Source organism: Pseudorca crassidens, chromosome 7 (genome assembly GCF_039906515.1).
Source record: "Pseudorca crassidens isolate mPseCra1 chromosome 7, mPseCra1.hap1, whole genome shotgun sequence".
Lineage (NCBI taxonomy): Eukaryota > Metazoa > Chordata > Mammalia > Artiodactyla > Delphinidae > Pseudorca > Pseudorca crassidens.
In genome coordinates, this window is record NC_090302.1 from 12704929 (window position 1) to 12721436 (window position 16508).

The 16508-nt window shown below is 50.9% G+C and overlaps 1 protein-coding gene across 2 annotated transcripts in view; it reads right to left on the reverse strand.

Annotated features, from left to right (window-relative positions):
- Positions 1-891: 891 nt before the first annotated feature.
- Positions 892-16508, reverse strand: part of MORN5 (MORN repeat containing 5) — a 33483-nt gene continuing 17866 nt past the window's right edge. For both annotated transcript variants that reach the window (XM_067742394.1, XM_067742393.1), the window contains one exon: positions 892-1104. Coding sequence is in view for 1 of the 2 variants with exons in the window: in XM_067742393.1 (XP_067598494.1) it covers positions 1025-1104 (80 nt within the window). In the remaining variant the exon portion in view is untranslated. The remainder of the gene's footprint in view (positions 1105-16508) is intronic.

Genomic DNA, 16508 nt, shown 5'->3' on the forward strand with positions numbered 1-16508 from the left:
CACGTGAGATCCCTGGGGGTGATTCTGAGGAATAATTACTCTGTATGCACAGCTAACGGATTAGTTTTTAAAGCAAGCGGTATTGAATACCTGCTAAGAGCCAGCTCCTTTATTGTATTGTTTCATTCAATCCACATAGCTACCCTATGGGTTTAAGCATCATCATACATTTTACAAATGAGGAGACTGAAGCTCAGAGAAGTGAAGTGACTTGCCCAAGGTTGTGTGATACCCTGTGATGGAGCTGGGATTCACACCCAGGTGTGTATGATGCCGAAGCTGCGTTCTGTCTGTGGCACCCCACCGATTCCGTGCTTAGGGTAGGAGGCTCAGATAGGGACGCTTCCGAGAGGAAGAGGCAGTCCTGGGTAATCATTCCTGGGCTTACAGGAAGATAGCAGCTGTGAGCCTGGGCACAGTCATCCTGTCCTACTGCCCTGTGAAATCAAGACTGGTAAGGCAGGCAGCTTGTAGTAAACAAACAAACAAAAAACAGCTGGGCTTTACCTTCAGGAAGACTCGGATTCAAATGCCGTGTGACCTAGGGCAGGTCACTTAGTTTCTCTGAACCTCAGATTTCCCATCTCTAAAAGGTAATGCTAAGCCCTTTCTTACAAGGCTGTTGTGTGGAGCTGAGATAACATAACCACACTGCCCGCACACATGAGTTGCTCATTCAATTACATTTGTCTGTCATTATAAGTTGATGGCTCTCAAACTTCCATATGCGTAAGAAATACCTGAGAATGCAAACTGCTAGACCCCAGTCTCAGCGATTCTGATTCGCAGGTACTAGGGTGGGGCCCAGGAAGAGCTAGTTCACAATTTTGCCCAGGTGATTGTGATGCAGGTGGAGTGAGGGTCCCGCTCCAAGAAATAGTCTAAGGAAAGTACACTTAGGGCCACTGATGGCAGAAAGCTTTTATTCCTGAGTCAAAAGCCAGGTTCTAAAACTACAGCCTGCTCCCCGGGCCAGCCAATGCCGGGGCACAGAAGGAAGCTTGTGACCGAGGGGGCTTAGCGCTCACGGCTTGGGCTTAGGACCCATGGTCTCGTCCCAGCCCTTCCGACACGTCCGGATGATCCACTCGTGCTCGTCATCATCTGCAAGAGAGGAAGAGGGAGAGGCGGTCATGCCCTGCGCCGGGAGCCCCCAGGCGGGGTCTTGGGGCTGGGGTGCATGTTGGAGGTGGACCTTGCTGACGGAGCCAGGCACAACATGGATGGGCCGCTCTGAGCTGGGCCCGTGCCCAGTGTGACATCCACCAACGTCACCCCCGGGACAGCCGGTCGAGGCCTTCGTTTCTTTTCTGGGCTTTCCATTCTGGACGCTTCAGAGAACCTGTGGTTTCCCAGGGGGCTGACACCCTCCGTTTGCCCAGGTCCTTTCGGTGGGGAGAGGAGAGGAGGATCTGGGGGTCCTGTAGGCCCACATGCATTTATCTCCCTTAACTTAATCCTCATGACCACCCGATGGCGGCAAGCCCACCTTTCTGTGGACGGACTAACAGGCTCAGAGGATGAGTCGCTAGTCCACAGCCACAGTGTTGGTACGTGGGAGAGCCCAGAACTTGAGCCCTGGGGCTGTCTGAGTACAAGGCCTGTGCTGTTTTTAAACCTCAGAGAGAGAGAGTTGAGTGGGACACATCCCTTAGTCCACAGCACACTCTCTGTGCCAGGCCCCTCTGAGGGCTGACTCTATTTTCATTTTTCCCCTTTATCCTCCAAAGCCACACCCAGCCCCTCCCCCCACCACGACAGAGACCCATTCCAATGGCGGGATATACACCCCTAAAAATGCACGCAGCTCTGTAAAATGTGTACTGTTGTTTTGTGTGCGAATGTGGTTTCAATTTACATAGATGGCATTGTGCTGTGAATTTCATCGTGCCTCACTTTTTTCACTCAACACTACATTTTCAAGATCTATTCTTGTTGCGACGCGGACATCTAGTTCTTTGCTCCTGACTGCTGCCTAATATTCCATGGTGGGCTTCCGTCATGTTGTACTACCCATCCTCCCAGGGGTGGGCACGCAGGTTGCCTCCACCTCCGGTGACCGGGAATGACGCTGGGACAAACGTTCTTGGGTCCATCCCTTCGTGGATACGTGGGAGAATTTCTCTGGGATTATATTCCAGGAGGAGGGTTACGGAGCCGCGCACAGACTTCATTCCCCAAGACTCCCAGCGAAGCCCTGTTTTTTCCCCAGCGCCGCAATGCCTGCCTGCGGTCCTTCCCTCGTTCCTGCCTTCCCTCTTCCTGGGGATAAAGAGCCCCGGCCCAAACCCCTGCCCTCGAGCAGCTGTCCTCAGGGCGCAGCACCAGAGTCTTTTGATTCCTACCCTCACCCCCTGCCTAGCTCAGTGTCTCCCTCCCGAGAGGTGGGAGTATGGAATTACTCATCCTCCTTGGGTGCCAAATGGCAGAAGCTAGACATAAAAGACACTCCTTGAGAGCTGAAACGCAGAGGGCCTGAGATATCCTACCCTCCGAACCAGAGGCGCCTGCCAGGAGCCCTTTCCTCTTCTGTGACAGCACCACTCCCCGGCCCCGGGAGACAAGGCTATTGTCAGCCTACTGTGTGCTCTGTAATTTACAAACGTCGATCTGAGTTTTTTGTGAGAGCCCAGTAGGGTACGAAAGATTACCTCCACTTTACAGAGGACGAGCCTTACCTCGTGTCCACGGCCAGCGGAATTTAAGCCAAGGCTCATCAGACCCCAAAGCCTGACTTTTCACCCCAGGGCAGGCCCGATGGTGCCAGAAGGCGAGGCTGCCCCACAGAGCCGGCCTCCTCCGTAACCGCCCCCATTAGTTCTTTGTCTGTGACCTCAGGAGAAAGGCTCTCTGCCTGCACGCTCTGGCCTTTGAGGACTGCCCTCAGCAGCCGGTGGGCCTCAGTTTCCCCGAGGAGGCTGCGGGGGAATCCGCACCTGGCTGTCAACCCCGGGGGGTGGGGGGGGATGGTGGGCGGGGAGAGAGGCGGCACACAAGGAGTTAAGTGCTGGTGAAGCCCACTTTTGCCACACCGAGAGCAGCCTGGTTGATAATTACAGTTCTGAAGTCTCCGGGCTATTCGAATCAGTGCAGCTGCAACCTCTTCAGTGGTAACCCTGAAACCAGACCAACTGGGTTTATTGTGCTGAACCAGTCCTCAGGCCCCTCCCTGATGGTTACAAATTGACAGCAATGGACTTAACAGCCCTCTTCACTACCCCTTTCACTCTCTACCTGGCCGCTCAGTCACCAATTTGAATGACAGATGCCTCCCCTCCCAGCAGCTGCTCCCCAACCCTCCCCTCCACCTCCCCTGTGCCGCGAGGCGGCTCCCCTGTCCCTGCCACGCCAGGGTGAGGCTGCCCAAGCACATTTCATCAATATTTAAAATGGAATTAAACCTGCAGCTTTGATTAATGCCTCCCAGATCCCGGCAGTTGTGATTACTATTTTGCAAATTGCGATTGTTGGAATATGTTAATATGATTGTCTGAGAACATCTTCACCTTCTAGGATAATTTTCCCCCTTTTTCGGCAGGACGAGAGGGGGAGAGGAGGGGAAAAAAAGATGGGGAAAAAAACACCCCGCAAACTCTTTAATCAATTGTAAATTATTACCCTCGGCACAATTGCCGGTGGTTCAGAGGAAGGGGAGGGAGATTTCTGGTTTGGTGCATTTATCTTGAAAACTTTTGGCCCCCACTGGCCCAGTAATTCCACCCTGGGATGTTATGGGAATAATCTGTTTGTCTCGGTACTATTTAGAATCAAGAAAACTGAAATAACCTATGCTTCTAAAAACAAGAGGATGATTACTTTGTTGTATATTCATTCATTTAACAAATAATTTCTAAACACTGACTATGTGCCAGGCATACTGCTAAGTTTGGGGGGCGGGTGGGAGACACCATGTGCCACATGAGAATTTAGCAGCCACTGAAAAAATATGGTTAGGAAGTCTGTATAGCAACATAGGAGGAATGTTTCTGATATTATAATAAGCAAAAAAAAAAAAGATGGAAGGAGGTAAGAAACAAAATTACATAGACAGTATAATCTGTGTAAAAATTGTGCACAGAAGAAAAATTAAAAATAATAAATTGAACGTGAATCATGGTCAGCTCTGAGCAGTGGGGCTAGAGAGGTTCTTCTGTTTTTGGTATTTCCCAAATCTTTCATTAATGTGTATCCGCAATAGAAAATAAAAATAATCATTGGCTTTTTTCCTACCCTCTAATTTATTGCCTTGGTAATTTCATGCATTTTAGTAAATGATGCAAAATGTTTCTAGGTTCCTAGAAACACCAATAGGTTCTTGAATTTCTAAAAAGTAAAAAAATATTGGTAAAAATGCATAAAAGTTGGAGAATAGACAGATCTCCTGCGCAGAAGAATTCCAAACAATTTATGTGGGTAGTCTGCCGTCAAGGAGATGGGGCATAACTCCCTATTCCTTAGATGTGGGCTGCATAGTGATTTCCTCGTAAAAAAGACGGTATAGGAAGGGGGTAAAGAACCAAAAAAAAGAGTAACTTTTCAATGAAGAAACCTGACAAACACACCTCATCCAAGTGATCAAGGTCAACACCAGCAGTGATAAACCATGTGGATAGTGTATAGCCTTGATATGATGAAAATGGCCCTCACCTCTGTGGTCTTCCTCCCCCAAACCCACAACCCCAGTCGAATCATGTGAAAACCATCAGACAAATTCCAATCAAAGGACATTTTACAAAACACTTGACCAGTACTCCTCAAAAGTGTCATCGAAAACAAGGAAAGTCTGAGAAACTCTCACAGCCAAGAGGATCCTAAGGTGAAGTGACAACTAAATGTAATGTGGTGTCATGGGTGGGATCCTGGAACAGAAAAGAGACATTAAGGAAAGATGGAGGAAATCTGAATGAAGTATGGGCTTTAGTTATTTTTATTTAGTTAATAAAAATGTATCGATATTCGTTCATTAATTGTGACAGATGCATGGTACAATATAAGATGTTAATAATAGGGACACTGGATGTGGGGTATAGTGGGAACTCTCTGTACTATCTTTTCAATAATTCTGTATATCTGAAATTGTACTAAAATAAAATGTTTATTTTTAAAAATGCCTGAAAATCCAGTGTGCTCTGTAAAAGGTGAGATGATCATGTTCTCCAAGAGGAGTGGAAACCTTTTCACATACCCAACCATCCAAAATAAAGTCCTTCACGCCCTTTCCTCTGTCCTGGGCCCTGCACTTCACAATTTATGATTCTACACAAATATGGAGAACAAACTAGTGGTTACCAGTGGGGAGAGGGAAGGGAGGAGGGGGCCATACAGGGGTGGGGGGGGAAAGGGGTTATTATGGGATTATATGAAATCATATGTATGAAACTTGAAAATTGTAAAGCACTATAGAACTTAAAGAATCTTTCATTCAATAAAAAAATTTATGAGCCTACACTTACTTGCAGATTTCCTTACATAGTTTTCTCTCCCACTGGGCTGTAAACTTAATGCAGAGACTATGTCTGCCTGTTGACCACTGGACCCAGCGTGCCGTGGGCAACCAACAACTGCTTTGCCAGTTGAAGTCTGGAATAAGTCTGTTGCCTTCTGATTTGTCTTTGATTGCTATCAACAAACATTCCTGACACCTATTTCTTGGCATTCATGTCTCATCTCAAATGTCACTTCGCAGTGATCCCTGATATCCGGTGTTCATTTTATCTCCTTCAGGGCGTATGCCTCTTGCTGCAACTTTCTTGTTTATTTACATGTTGTCTGTCTCCCCATCCACACTACAAGCTCCAGTGAAACCAGGGCCTTGTCTGCTTCTTCACTGTGGCATCATCAGACCAGTGTCTGGCACACAGGAGTGCTTAGCCCACATCTGTTGAATGAATGAATGAACGATTAAGTCAACAAGCTCAATCCTGTGGCCAGCCCTGTGCCTGGTCCTGGGGGACAGAGGGGACTGAGACCCAGAGGGTTGACCCAGGCACTCTGTGGCTTAATCTATCTGCTCTTGGGGCACAGAGATTTCTTTATTCTGGTTCTCAAGCTTTGGAAGTGACCTCGCTGCTCCCTGCATCCCCTCCCCTGCTGCCCCCAATGAATCTCACCAGTCACTAGGAGAGCTGGGCTTCTTACAGAGAAGAAAAGGAACTTGCAGCAAGAGAGACCCCGAGTCTGACCACAGGCCACCCAACTGAGAAGCTTTCCCTGTGAAGGCTCCCCACTCCTTCGCCTGGACCTTAAGAACTTTCCAGCCTGCCTCCCTCCCCCGCTGTGAAATGCAGCTACCCTGACGTAACACAGTCGCCCACAGGCATGTGTTCAGTGTCCCTGTGCCTTTGTACAAGCTGCTCCAGGGAGCGGGGGACACCCTTCCTTTCAGGACCTGGTTCAGGTGCAGGGCCTCTCAGAGCTCAAGGGAGGCCCAGGGCACTTCCCATTTCTGGACCTTAGTGAATATAAAAGTGAAGAAAGACCTAAACATGAGTATAACAACTGCAATATATTTTAAACATGTACGTTTGACACATTAATTCTTTCAACACAAACAACCCAATGTAACATGGATGAGTTTTTCTAGGATTTCTGTCAAAGAAGTAGAAATACACAGCGCATTAAAGATGGTGTGGTCAGGAAGCAGGGCTGCCTGCATGATCATGGTTTCCTTTCAGGCCTATCACAGCCCCAGCTTCAGGCACCTGATGAATGTGTGTCCCCCTGGCCGTCCTCTGCCACCATGGGCCCTGCCTGGATGTCACCTTCCCTGACCCAGGCTGCGGTCATGGTCATGGTCACCATGATCAATTCACTCTTCAGAGCCCGGCGCAGATCCAGCACTTGAAAAGTATTTAATAAGTATATTAAATATACTTATTTAATATGGATGAATGAATAAAGAAATGTAACTTTGGGGACATAAAAGTAATAAGTTTGCTCTGTGGGATTTAGAAAAAGGGGGAAGAATTTCTTCCCCACCCTCAGCCAACGGAGCTGAGAGGGCAAAGCAGACATGCCAAGGGCGGCGCCAAGGCCAAGGGCGGCGCCAAGGCCACCGGCCGCTGTTTCCTTTCCTGTCTCGAGGCCAAGGACCGAGCAGCCCCACCACATGGGGAGGATGGGTTGTCTGGGCTCACACCTGGGCGCGAGCCACGCTCCGGAAGCTCAAAGCCCTGGCTGGCCTGGGGCCCCACGGTGAGGGTGGGAGGGGCAGGCCCGCACAGGCCACCAAGCAGGGCCCAGGTCACGGAGAGTGTCATTCGTGCAGCCTGCAGGTCGGTGCAGTGCTGGCGAAGAAGAGTCCTGAAAGTCGGACGGCACCTGCAACACAATGTTGGCTCCCCTGATGGCTGGCAGGGAGGCGGTGTGGCGCAGTTGTTAAGGGCGCGAGCTTTGGAGCTCGGCCGCCACTAGCTCAGAGACCTTGGGCAGATGGCCTCGCACCTCTCTGGGTGTCATTTCCTCATCTGCGGAGGTGCCTGCCTGGAAGGTTTCCTGGGAGGATCAACTGAGGTCATTCCCGAAAAGTGCTTAGCACAGTGCCTGGGGCGCAGGAAATGCCCAAAACCAAAGAAAGCCAGAAGCTGTCTTTGCAAGATGGGACTTAAGGGCCCCTGCGACTGCACAGCATAGGCTGGAGGGAGTTCAGGGTCCTTTGTGAGCCCTGCCGCCATCTTGCTGGGTGATCTTGGACAAGTCACTGCCCCTCTCTGAGCCGGCTCCTTGTCTGTCTAGTGGGTTTAACCAGACCTCCGGCAGAGGGCAGACTGGGGACTGGCGGGGCTGAACGGCCCTAGGTGGGTACCCAGGAAGTGTGAGCTCGGATCATCATTTCGATGGGCCTTTAATTCCCAAACTGGGTACCTTCAAGGGGGTGTTCTTAAGGAACTCAGCAGCCCTGGAACTTCTGGTTCCCTGTGGGGGCGGAGGGAGGCGCTGGGGAGGCGGAGGTCTTTACACAAGGATCAAGAGCCGCAGCTCAACCAGTGCTTTTGTTCAGAGCGAGGGGCAGCTTGGGGCAGGCGAGCACAGAGAGGGCAAACGGGCTGATTCAGGTCATCAGGCACCCGCAGGCCAGATGTCGCTAGCTCATGGCACGCCTTTGGGCCAAGCACACCTGCAGCGCCCACCTGGTGTGCGGGAGCCTCGGGTGGGGACAGGGAAAGGGAGGAGACCAGGTGAGTCAAGGTGTCCAGCCTCGGGAGAGGGGATGAGGGTCACACTGGCCGAGCACCCGGGAAGCACAGGGCTCTGTGGAAAGGGGGCACGTCCGTCCTCTTCTCAGTGAGTAAAAGGCATTGGCCCCAGTCAGGACGGGGAAACCAAGGCTTGGGGTGCGAACCGTCTCCCCACCTCATTCCACCAGCGGGGAGGGGAGGGGCACAGAGTGCTGGTGTGAAGGTCACACTTGGTGAGGCTGTGTGTGCATGGGCACAAGTGGGCGTGTTTCCGTCAAAGTGTGGGAATCTACCCAAGTGTGAGCATGTGCAAGCGTGCATCGGTGTGCCGTGAGTGTGTAAGTGGCTCTGTCTGAGGCGCAGGGTGAAGAGAGAGTGCGCCCGTATGGGGACCCTCAGCCTGCGTGTGACACGCGGTGTGTGGCTGGGTGAGTGGCAGGCGGTGTGTGAGCGTCTGAGTCTGTGCGTGTGTGATCAGATGTCAAGGGAGGAGGCGTGCAGCTTGCAGTGACAGCCCGGCGCGCACCCAGAACGCCAGGCCACGCCAGGCTCCAGGGCAGGAGCTCTGCCGTGAGGGCTGCCCTCTCTTCCTGGGGTCAAGGCCAGCGCGCTCTCAGACGGCTCCTGTGTGAACTGTGGCTGGGGCGAGAGATGCATGGCAAACCTGGCACCCCAGGCTGTGGGCAGGTGCAGTCCCCAAAGCCCGGCCACACCCTCTGTGCAAATGCAGGGGTGAGAGCGGCACCCAATGCCGGGCCATCCCTGTCCCAACTCCTGCAAAGAGGCTTTGAACTTTGCTGGCAGAGGTGTGGCCAGAGGCCAAGGCCACAGCGTCGCCAATATTGACTGACGGGTGGCTGCCCAGGCAGAGCCCACCATGGGGCAGGAAGGGAGGCCCGGGGCTGCTCTTGCTTTCCCTGTAAAGGAGCATCTTCTGGGCTGGGTGGGTGGAGGTCTCCAGGGGGTAGGGGTGGGTGTGGTGAGGCCAGGCTGCTTCACCCACGGGGAACTAGAGGGGCAGGGCCCAGCACGCACAAGCTCGTCAAGGCCTATTCCACTGTAAGAGACATGGGAAAAAATGACTGACTCTGAAACACAGAAAGAGAAACTGCAACACTGAAATTAATAAATGTTATAATTAATGCATAAAGCCTGAATTAATTATTAAATTTAGAAATCAAAACAATGTTATTACACTTGAAATTAATTCGTAGGCTTGGTTTCCTCATTTGTCAAGAATTCTCCAGTGTGTACATGGCTCTCAAGAAATCACAGCCAATTGTTAAAGTCTTGCAGTCACACCACCTACCAAGCAAAGTCTGAAAAATCCTTTCGAAGTTTTAACAGCAAAAAATTACATTTAATATGGGAGCGTGGCTACATTCTGTTTTAATATGTTGAAACCATTGGGTTGAGACCTTCGAGGTCAGACCTAGGGCTGGATCGGGCTGTGACCGGGGGAGGGTGAGTCTGGGCAACGAACATGGTGAGCTGGGATCAGGTCCATGTGCCGGGCACATGCATGTACTTTCCATGCCTGATCTCATGCAATTCTCATACCACCTTTGTTACGTGCACAGTTGGTGTCTCAGGTGGCATTGCAGATGCTCCAGTTGGTGGGTAAAGGGAAAAGTGCCCACGGTCATAATGACCTTTGGGAATCTCTTAGGAAAGCCCCAGACTGGAGAAGGACGTCTCACTAAGTGTCGTACTATTGGGATTCTGACACTATTGGGACAGAGAGTTATTCCTGCTGTTGAGGTCCAGATGCATAGCTGGCCTGTGTTTATGGGCCCTACTGGTAAAAAAAAAAAAATACACATCCTTAAATACTAGCATCAGCCTGTGTGTGGCAAGGTGCTCACACAACAGGAGGTGCACAGGGACGCAGACCAACTGATTCACATCTCCCACACTCACTCCAGAGCAGGTGTGTGCTAAGTAGGGGAGGGTGCAAAGTCACCAACACCATCTATATTGCTATTCTTCTTGTTTCCCTGATTCCCACTTTTATTTTTCAAGCAGTCATAATTGCATTTGTGTTCACTAAAGATGTCTGTGATGCCTGGCCGCTGTACACAGGCAGCGCTGGGAAGCCAAGTGCTGAGGCCAAGGTCACTCGGTCGGCCCTTGCTCTGACCCTCTGCTGCCTTCTGCCCCTGCTCTCCAGCTGCGTGTGGACAATGGACTGACAGGGACGGGCCTGGCACTTGGGCCTGTCCTCCAGGTGGCAGATGCTGGGGGCAGAATTAAGGCTGGGACAGTGGGGATGGCCAGGAGGGATGTTAGGATGTTAAGGACCTACGGAACTCAGACTAGAACTCACTTAATCCTCACAGCAATCTTGCAAAGTCAGTGTTATTATTTTTTAAAGATTTTTTTAAAAAATTAATTAATTAATTAATTTTTGGCTGGGTTCTCCGCTGCTACACGTGGGCCTTCCTTAGTTGTGTCGAGTGGGGGCCTCCTGTTGCAGTGGCCTCTCTTGTTGAGGAGCATGGGCTCTAGGCGCGCGGGCTTCAGCAGTCATGGCACACGGACTCTAGAGCGCAGGCTCAGCAGTTGTGGCGCTTGGGCTCAGTTGCTCCGCGGCACGTGGGGTCCTCCCGGACCAGGGCTCAGACCCGTGTCCCCTGCACTGGCAGACGGACTCCCAACCACTGCACCACCAGGGAAGCCCCAAAGTCAGTGTTATTATCCCGTTTCACAGGGGAGGGCTCTGAGGCTCAGAGAGATGGAGTTATATGTCCCAGCTCACTCAGCTAATAAGGGGGTACAGGTTCATAGCCAAGTCTATCTCCAGAGCTGCAGCCCTCAGCCACTACAGACTTCCCTGAAAAATCTTTCTGCAACTACTACGTCTTTACTGTCTGAAGGATTGAAGCTAAGCTCCCTAACCTGACATTCAAGCCTCTCTCCAGCCCACACTGTGTCCCTCTGCTTTGAATGCCCAGCTCAGACACACTCCTACACACCCATCAAAGCCTACTCTGTCCATCACTGCCTAAGGGAGGCCTTCCTTGACTACTCCTCTGTCTCCCAACACAGTAGTGGGTCTCAGGTGCTCCATCTTGAGTACCCAGGCCCCTGCATCTCTGTGCCTCTGCTCATGTTTTCCCTTCCTTTCCAGGCAGCAAAATCCACCTCTCAAACTTTAAAGCCTAGCCAAACACCACCTTTTCCAGAACATCAACTTGACTTGGGACACACCGTTTTCTCTGTGCTCCCCCAGCACACTGTGCTTCTGACTCCTGGCACCAGCAAAGCAGGGCACTCCCGGTTTTTTGGAGAAAGAATCTCATATCTGGGACTTCCCTGGTGGAGCAGTGGTTAAGAATCCACCTGCCAATGCAGGGGACATGGGTTCGATCCCTGGTCCAGGAAGATCCCATGTGCCGCAGAGCAACTAAGCCTATGCGCCACAACTACTGAGCCTGTACTCTGGAGCTCGTCACCCACGACTACTGAACCCACGTGCCCAGAGCCCATGCTCCGTAACAAGAGAAGCCACCGCAATGAGAAGCCCGCGCACTGCAATGAAGAGTAGCCCCTGCTCACTGGAACTAGAGAAAGCCCGTGCGCAGCAACGAAGACCCAACCCAGTCACAAATAAATAAATAAAATAAATTTATTTTTAAAAAAAGAATCTCAAATCTGATATTCCACATTAAACATTAATATAAACATCATGGAGAATATAAACTTATTTTGGACTTCCTTCCATGTACTTTTTTAATGGTTTCTGTTATGTTACTTTCTGACCTATATTTTGAGGGGCAGGTTCTCTGCAGGTTCTCTGCAGCCTTTTGAACACTTAGGCTCTAGGCTTCCATCCAGAGAGTGCCCATCCCGGGTCCTGTGACTGTTTATGCATCTCTCCCCACCCCCGACCCTGCACTGGTTTGGGGAGGTGGCAGGCACTGAGGTGGCCCCAGGTGAGACCCTGGTATCCACAGGGGATCAGTGAGGGCCCGCGTCTGGAGGGATCCTAGAGGGTCTGAGGCTCCAGATGAATAAGAAATGCTGAGGATGATGGGAACACATCCAGAACAGTGCCAAAGGCGGACTAGAGAGATCAGGGGACTGCCCGCCTCCAGCCCAGTTTTGAAATTGGCATTAAAAGCAGGTGGGAGGAGGCCAGAGGGCAGCTTGCCAAGGTCACTCTGGCTCCTCCCTTTGGGGCATGGAGTTAAAGAGGCCCCTGCATCTCAACCAGCACTAGTCCCTGGGATATAAAATAATTCCAACTGTTATCTGTGACAGGCCTTAAGCTCCTCATGGGCTGGGCACTGCTCTCACTGCATCCCCTGCATCATCTCAATAACACTCACCACAATCCTGGAAGGAAGGTCATAGTTCCACCCCCACTTGTCAGATGAGGAAACCGAAGCTCAGAGAAGTTAAGAGACTAGCTTGAGATCACACAGCCGGCCAATGGCAGAGCCAGGGTCTGAGGGCAGATCTGGCAGAGTCCCTGGGGCCGGCCTGTAACCCTGCCTGCCTCTCCTGGACCTGAGGTTGAGCAGGGCTCTCAGCCAGCTGCCCTGGGTTCCAGCGTGTGGGCTGAGGAAGCGAGATGAGGCTCCTGCCCCCTGGGCTCTGGCCTCGCATCCACTTCTATTAAAGGAGACGAAACAAACCACGGGGTGCTGGCTCGGGTGGACTCCAGCCACGGAAGGGGAAGCTGTATCCTTTGGATGCTTCCAGGAGGCTGCTGTGGGGGGTGGGGGATGTATTGCTGTCAGAGTCCTGTGGGCACAATGGTTGGAAAGGGAATTTCCAGGGCCTTTGGAATTGGAACTGGGAAAAAAGTCAGGCAGGGGGCGGTTCCCGCAGGTCAGGGAGGGGCGCAAGGCAGGGCAGGCTGTCATTCCTAGAGCAAAAGGGCCTTGACGGGCCGATCCCACCCTCTGTAGGGGAGGCGGGTGGCTTCTGGTGTATGTCTCTGGGGAGAAGAAGGTCCACAGCTTTGCCAGACCCTCAGAGAAGTTCCTATCAGTTCACAGTGTGGCCTCTGGTGTCAGAGACGCCTGGGTTCAAGTCCTGATTCCTCCCTTTAGTAACTGCTCCTGTCAGTAAGTTCTCTGAGGCTCAGTTTCCCCATCTGCCAAATAGGGATAATGATGCATTCCTCAGGGGGCTGGGATGTGGCGAGTCCCTGGCACAGTAAAGGCATTTGATACTATAATTCCCTTCATACCCCTTTTGCTTAAAGCAGATGCCGGGATCTGTGATCCGTGTGGGCATTTTCTTTGGCAGTTACAAGTGTGATATTATCCCTCCACAAAGCCTTCATTATGGTGCTGCTAACAGTACCGCAGATATGGCAGGCATGGCCCTGCGTGCCAGCCTCCAGGTGATTATAACATTTGGGTAAATTGCCTTTTGTCTTGAGGAGAGACGACAGTGGGAGGGGGCGGGGCAGGAGACTTGCTCGGCCATTTTGCAGAAACCACGGGGGAAGCAGGGTGGGGGGCAGCCTGGGTTTGCCGAAGGAGCCCTGGCTGGCGGTGGGAAGGTGGGTCCTGCCCCGGCCCTAACACAGACAGGCTGTGTGGGGTCCGGCACGTCATCCTCCCTCTCTGGGTCTCAGCTTTCTCACCTGTCAGGTGGAGGCAGAGGCTTCAAGATGAGAAGAGTCTTGGTTTGTTGGTGGCATTGAAAGACTCGTGTTCCTTGGCCAGTTTTTGAGCAATAAAGTGGGCAGAGAACTATCTAGGGAAAAAGAACCACTACTGCCATCTTACACTCCTTGGATATTTTTATGTCTCTGGGCCACAAGGAAGGCCCTTGGTTCTTTCTTTCTTTCACTAATAAACTCCAGCTTCTCATTCAGAACCAGCTCAAATGTCATCTTTACCTCTGAGTCAGCTAGACCTGGATTCAAATTCCAGCCCTGCCACCTATTACCCGGGTAACTTTGGGCAAAGCATTGCACCTCACCTCAGTTTCATCATCTATAAAATGGAAATAATAAAGACAACTATTTCCTAGATAAAAGAAAATAAATTATGTAAAGTGCTCAAACCAGCGCCTGGAACATAGAAAGCACTCAGTAAATGGTGGTTATCATTACTACCCTGCTTTTTCACCTGAAATAAACTATGGCTACCTTTGTATATCAATAGGTCCATTCCTTCACTGCCGTTTTAATGGCTGCATTGTATTTTATTGTAAGCCTATATCATATGTTATCTTTTACTTGGCCGCACCACGCAGCTCGCAGGACCTTAGTTCCCCGACCGGGGATCGAACCCGGGCCCACGGCAGTGAAAGCACTGAGTCCTAACCACTGGACCGCCAGGGAATTCCCGAGGCTATATCATATATTATTTAATGAGTTCCCTCCTGCTGGACATTTGGGATGTTTTTAGTTTTCAACTGTTTAAATAATACCAGAAAAACTTTAGAAGGCCAAGTGGTCTTTCACTTCTAGCTGCTCACCATGCAGCTTTGTAAAGTTGGGTGGGGAGCAGATAAACACCAACGTCTGGGAGCTCCATGCCCAGGCCTCTGTGGACAGACAGTCTTGGAGTTGGCTGGGCAAAGTGGAAAGAGGCAAATCTCTGGAGGCAGATGAGCCCAAGTGTGAATCCCAGTTCCTGCCAAATTTTCTGGGGAAATTCTTTAACTTCACCGAGCCTCAGTTTCCTCATTTGTCAAACAGGGATCATGCGAATACACCCCTCCCCTGTAGTTGAGTGCCCGGTGCAGGGTCAAGGCTCAGTCAGTGCCACCTGTCACCCCACCCCCCTATCATCTTCATCCTCTCCTGGTGGAGCCAGCTGTCACCTCCAAAAGACTCCGAATCACCCAGGCCAGGTCACTCTTTGGACCCCGATTCACACCCCTGCTTCTTCCCATCGTCCATTTACCCGAGCATACATTCAAACAAGGCTCGTGATCTTGATTTTAAATTCTGTCTGAAACCTACAGGTTCAAACGCAAAGGGGCCCTCTCTGCAAATAATCACTGGTATGCGATATTTTTAAGAAGCCCAAGCCATTGTTTCTGATTGAAGGAAAGTTGGTGCTATTTTGAAGAGGAGCACGATTAAGCGGTGGCGTTCTCTCTAACCGTTGGGAATTATACGCTGTTTGAAAGATTTGTGAGCTCTAGGACATTTGCCAGATGTGCTTGATTCGACATTTCAGACAACAAAGGGGATAATGTTGGCGGGAATCTTGACAGCATTTCTGATGATCAGGATATTCTTTGAGGATGGTACTGAGACCTTTCGGGGAGGAATTTCAGCTTTTACATAAACTAATTTGGGATGCTCACTCTCTGTCTTCCACAAAGCAAATTTAGTTCATTGTTAGTTGTATATGTTAAAATGGTTACGAGCGTTTTTTCCTTTGAATATTAATAATGTGCCTTTCATCTGAGACACACGCATGGGGTGTCATTAATTGCGGGGAGGGAGGAAGGCTTAGTGGTGCAGTTATTTTGCAAATGATTCCTGATAGTAACGTTGAGGCAAGCAACAGCTACTCCAAGAGATGTACACACTGCCAGCACGGCTCAGGCGCATCCCTCCTGAGAGGAACGAAAGGGGAGAGTAGGAGGGCTAAGGGTTAGAGTTAATCTCCCAATTTCCCACTATGTTAAAGGTAACTATCCCAAATGTCTTCCAATGCTTCCCTACTGGCCCACAGTCTCTAAAGGACCCTTTATAAAAAAGGTAGCATCTCATTTGGGGGCTGTGGTGTTCCTGTCTCAAGACTCTCAAATGGACATTTTCATTCATTTAGAGCATCACTGAGCTCCCCCGCTGGTACCAGGAACTGCGCTTGGTGCAGGAGCACCTGTGAATGAGACACAGCCCTGTCTGGGAGCGGAGATGCCGAGTAAAGAATAAGCTAGGACAGGGACTTCCCTGGTGGTGCAGTGGTTAAGAATCCGCCTGCTGATGCAGGGGACAAGGGTTCGAGCCCTGGTCCGGGAAGATCCCACATGCCGCGGAGCAACTAAGCCCGTGCGCCACAGCTACTGAGCCTGTGCTCTAGAGCCCGCGAGCCACAAGTACTGAGTCCGTGTGCCACAACTACTGAGACTGCACTCTAGAGCCCACGAGCCATGACTACTGAGCCCATGTGCCACAGCTACTGAAGCCCGCGTGCCTAGAGCCCGTGCTCTGCAACAACAGGAGCCACTGCGATGAGAAGCCCGTGCACCGCGACGCAGAGTCGTAGCCAAAAATAAATAAATGAATTAAAAAATATATACAAAAAGAAAGAATAAGCTAGGACACAAAGTTGGCAAGAAGAAGGAAAAGAAGAGGGTTTGGGCAGAGTTGGGCTCCACTCGACTCTGTTGCCATCTGTGTGA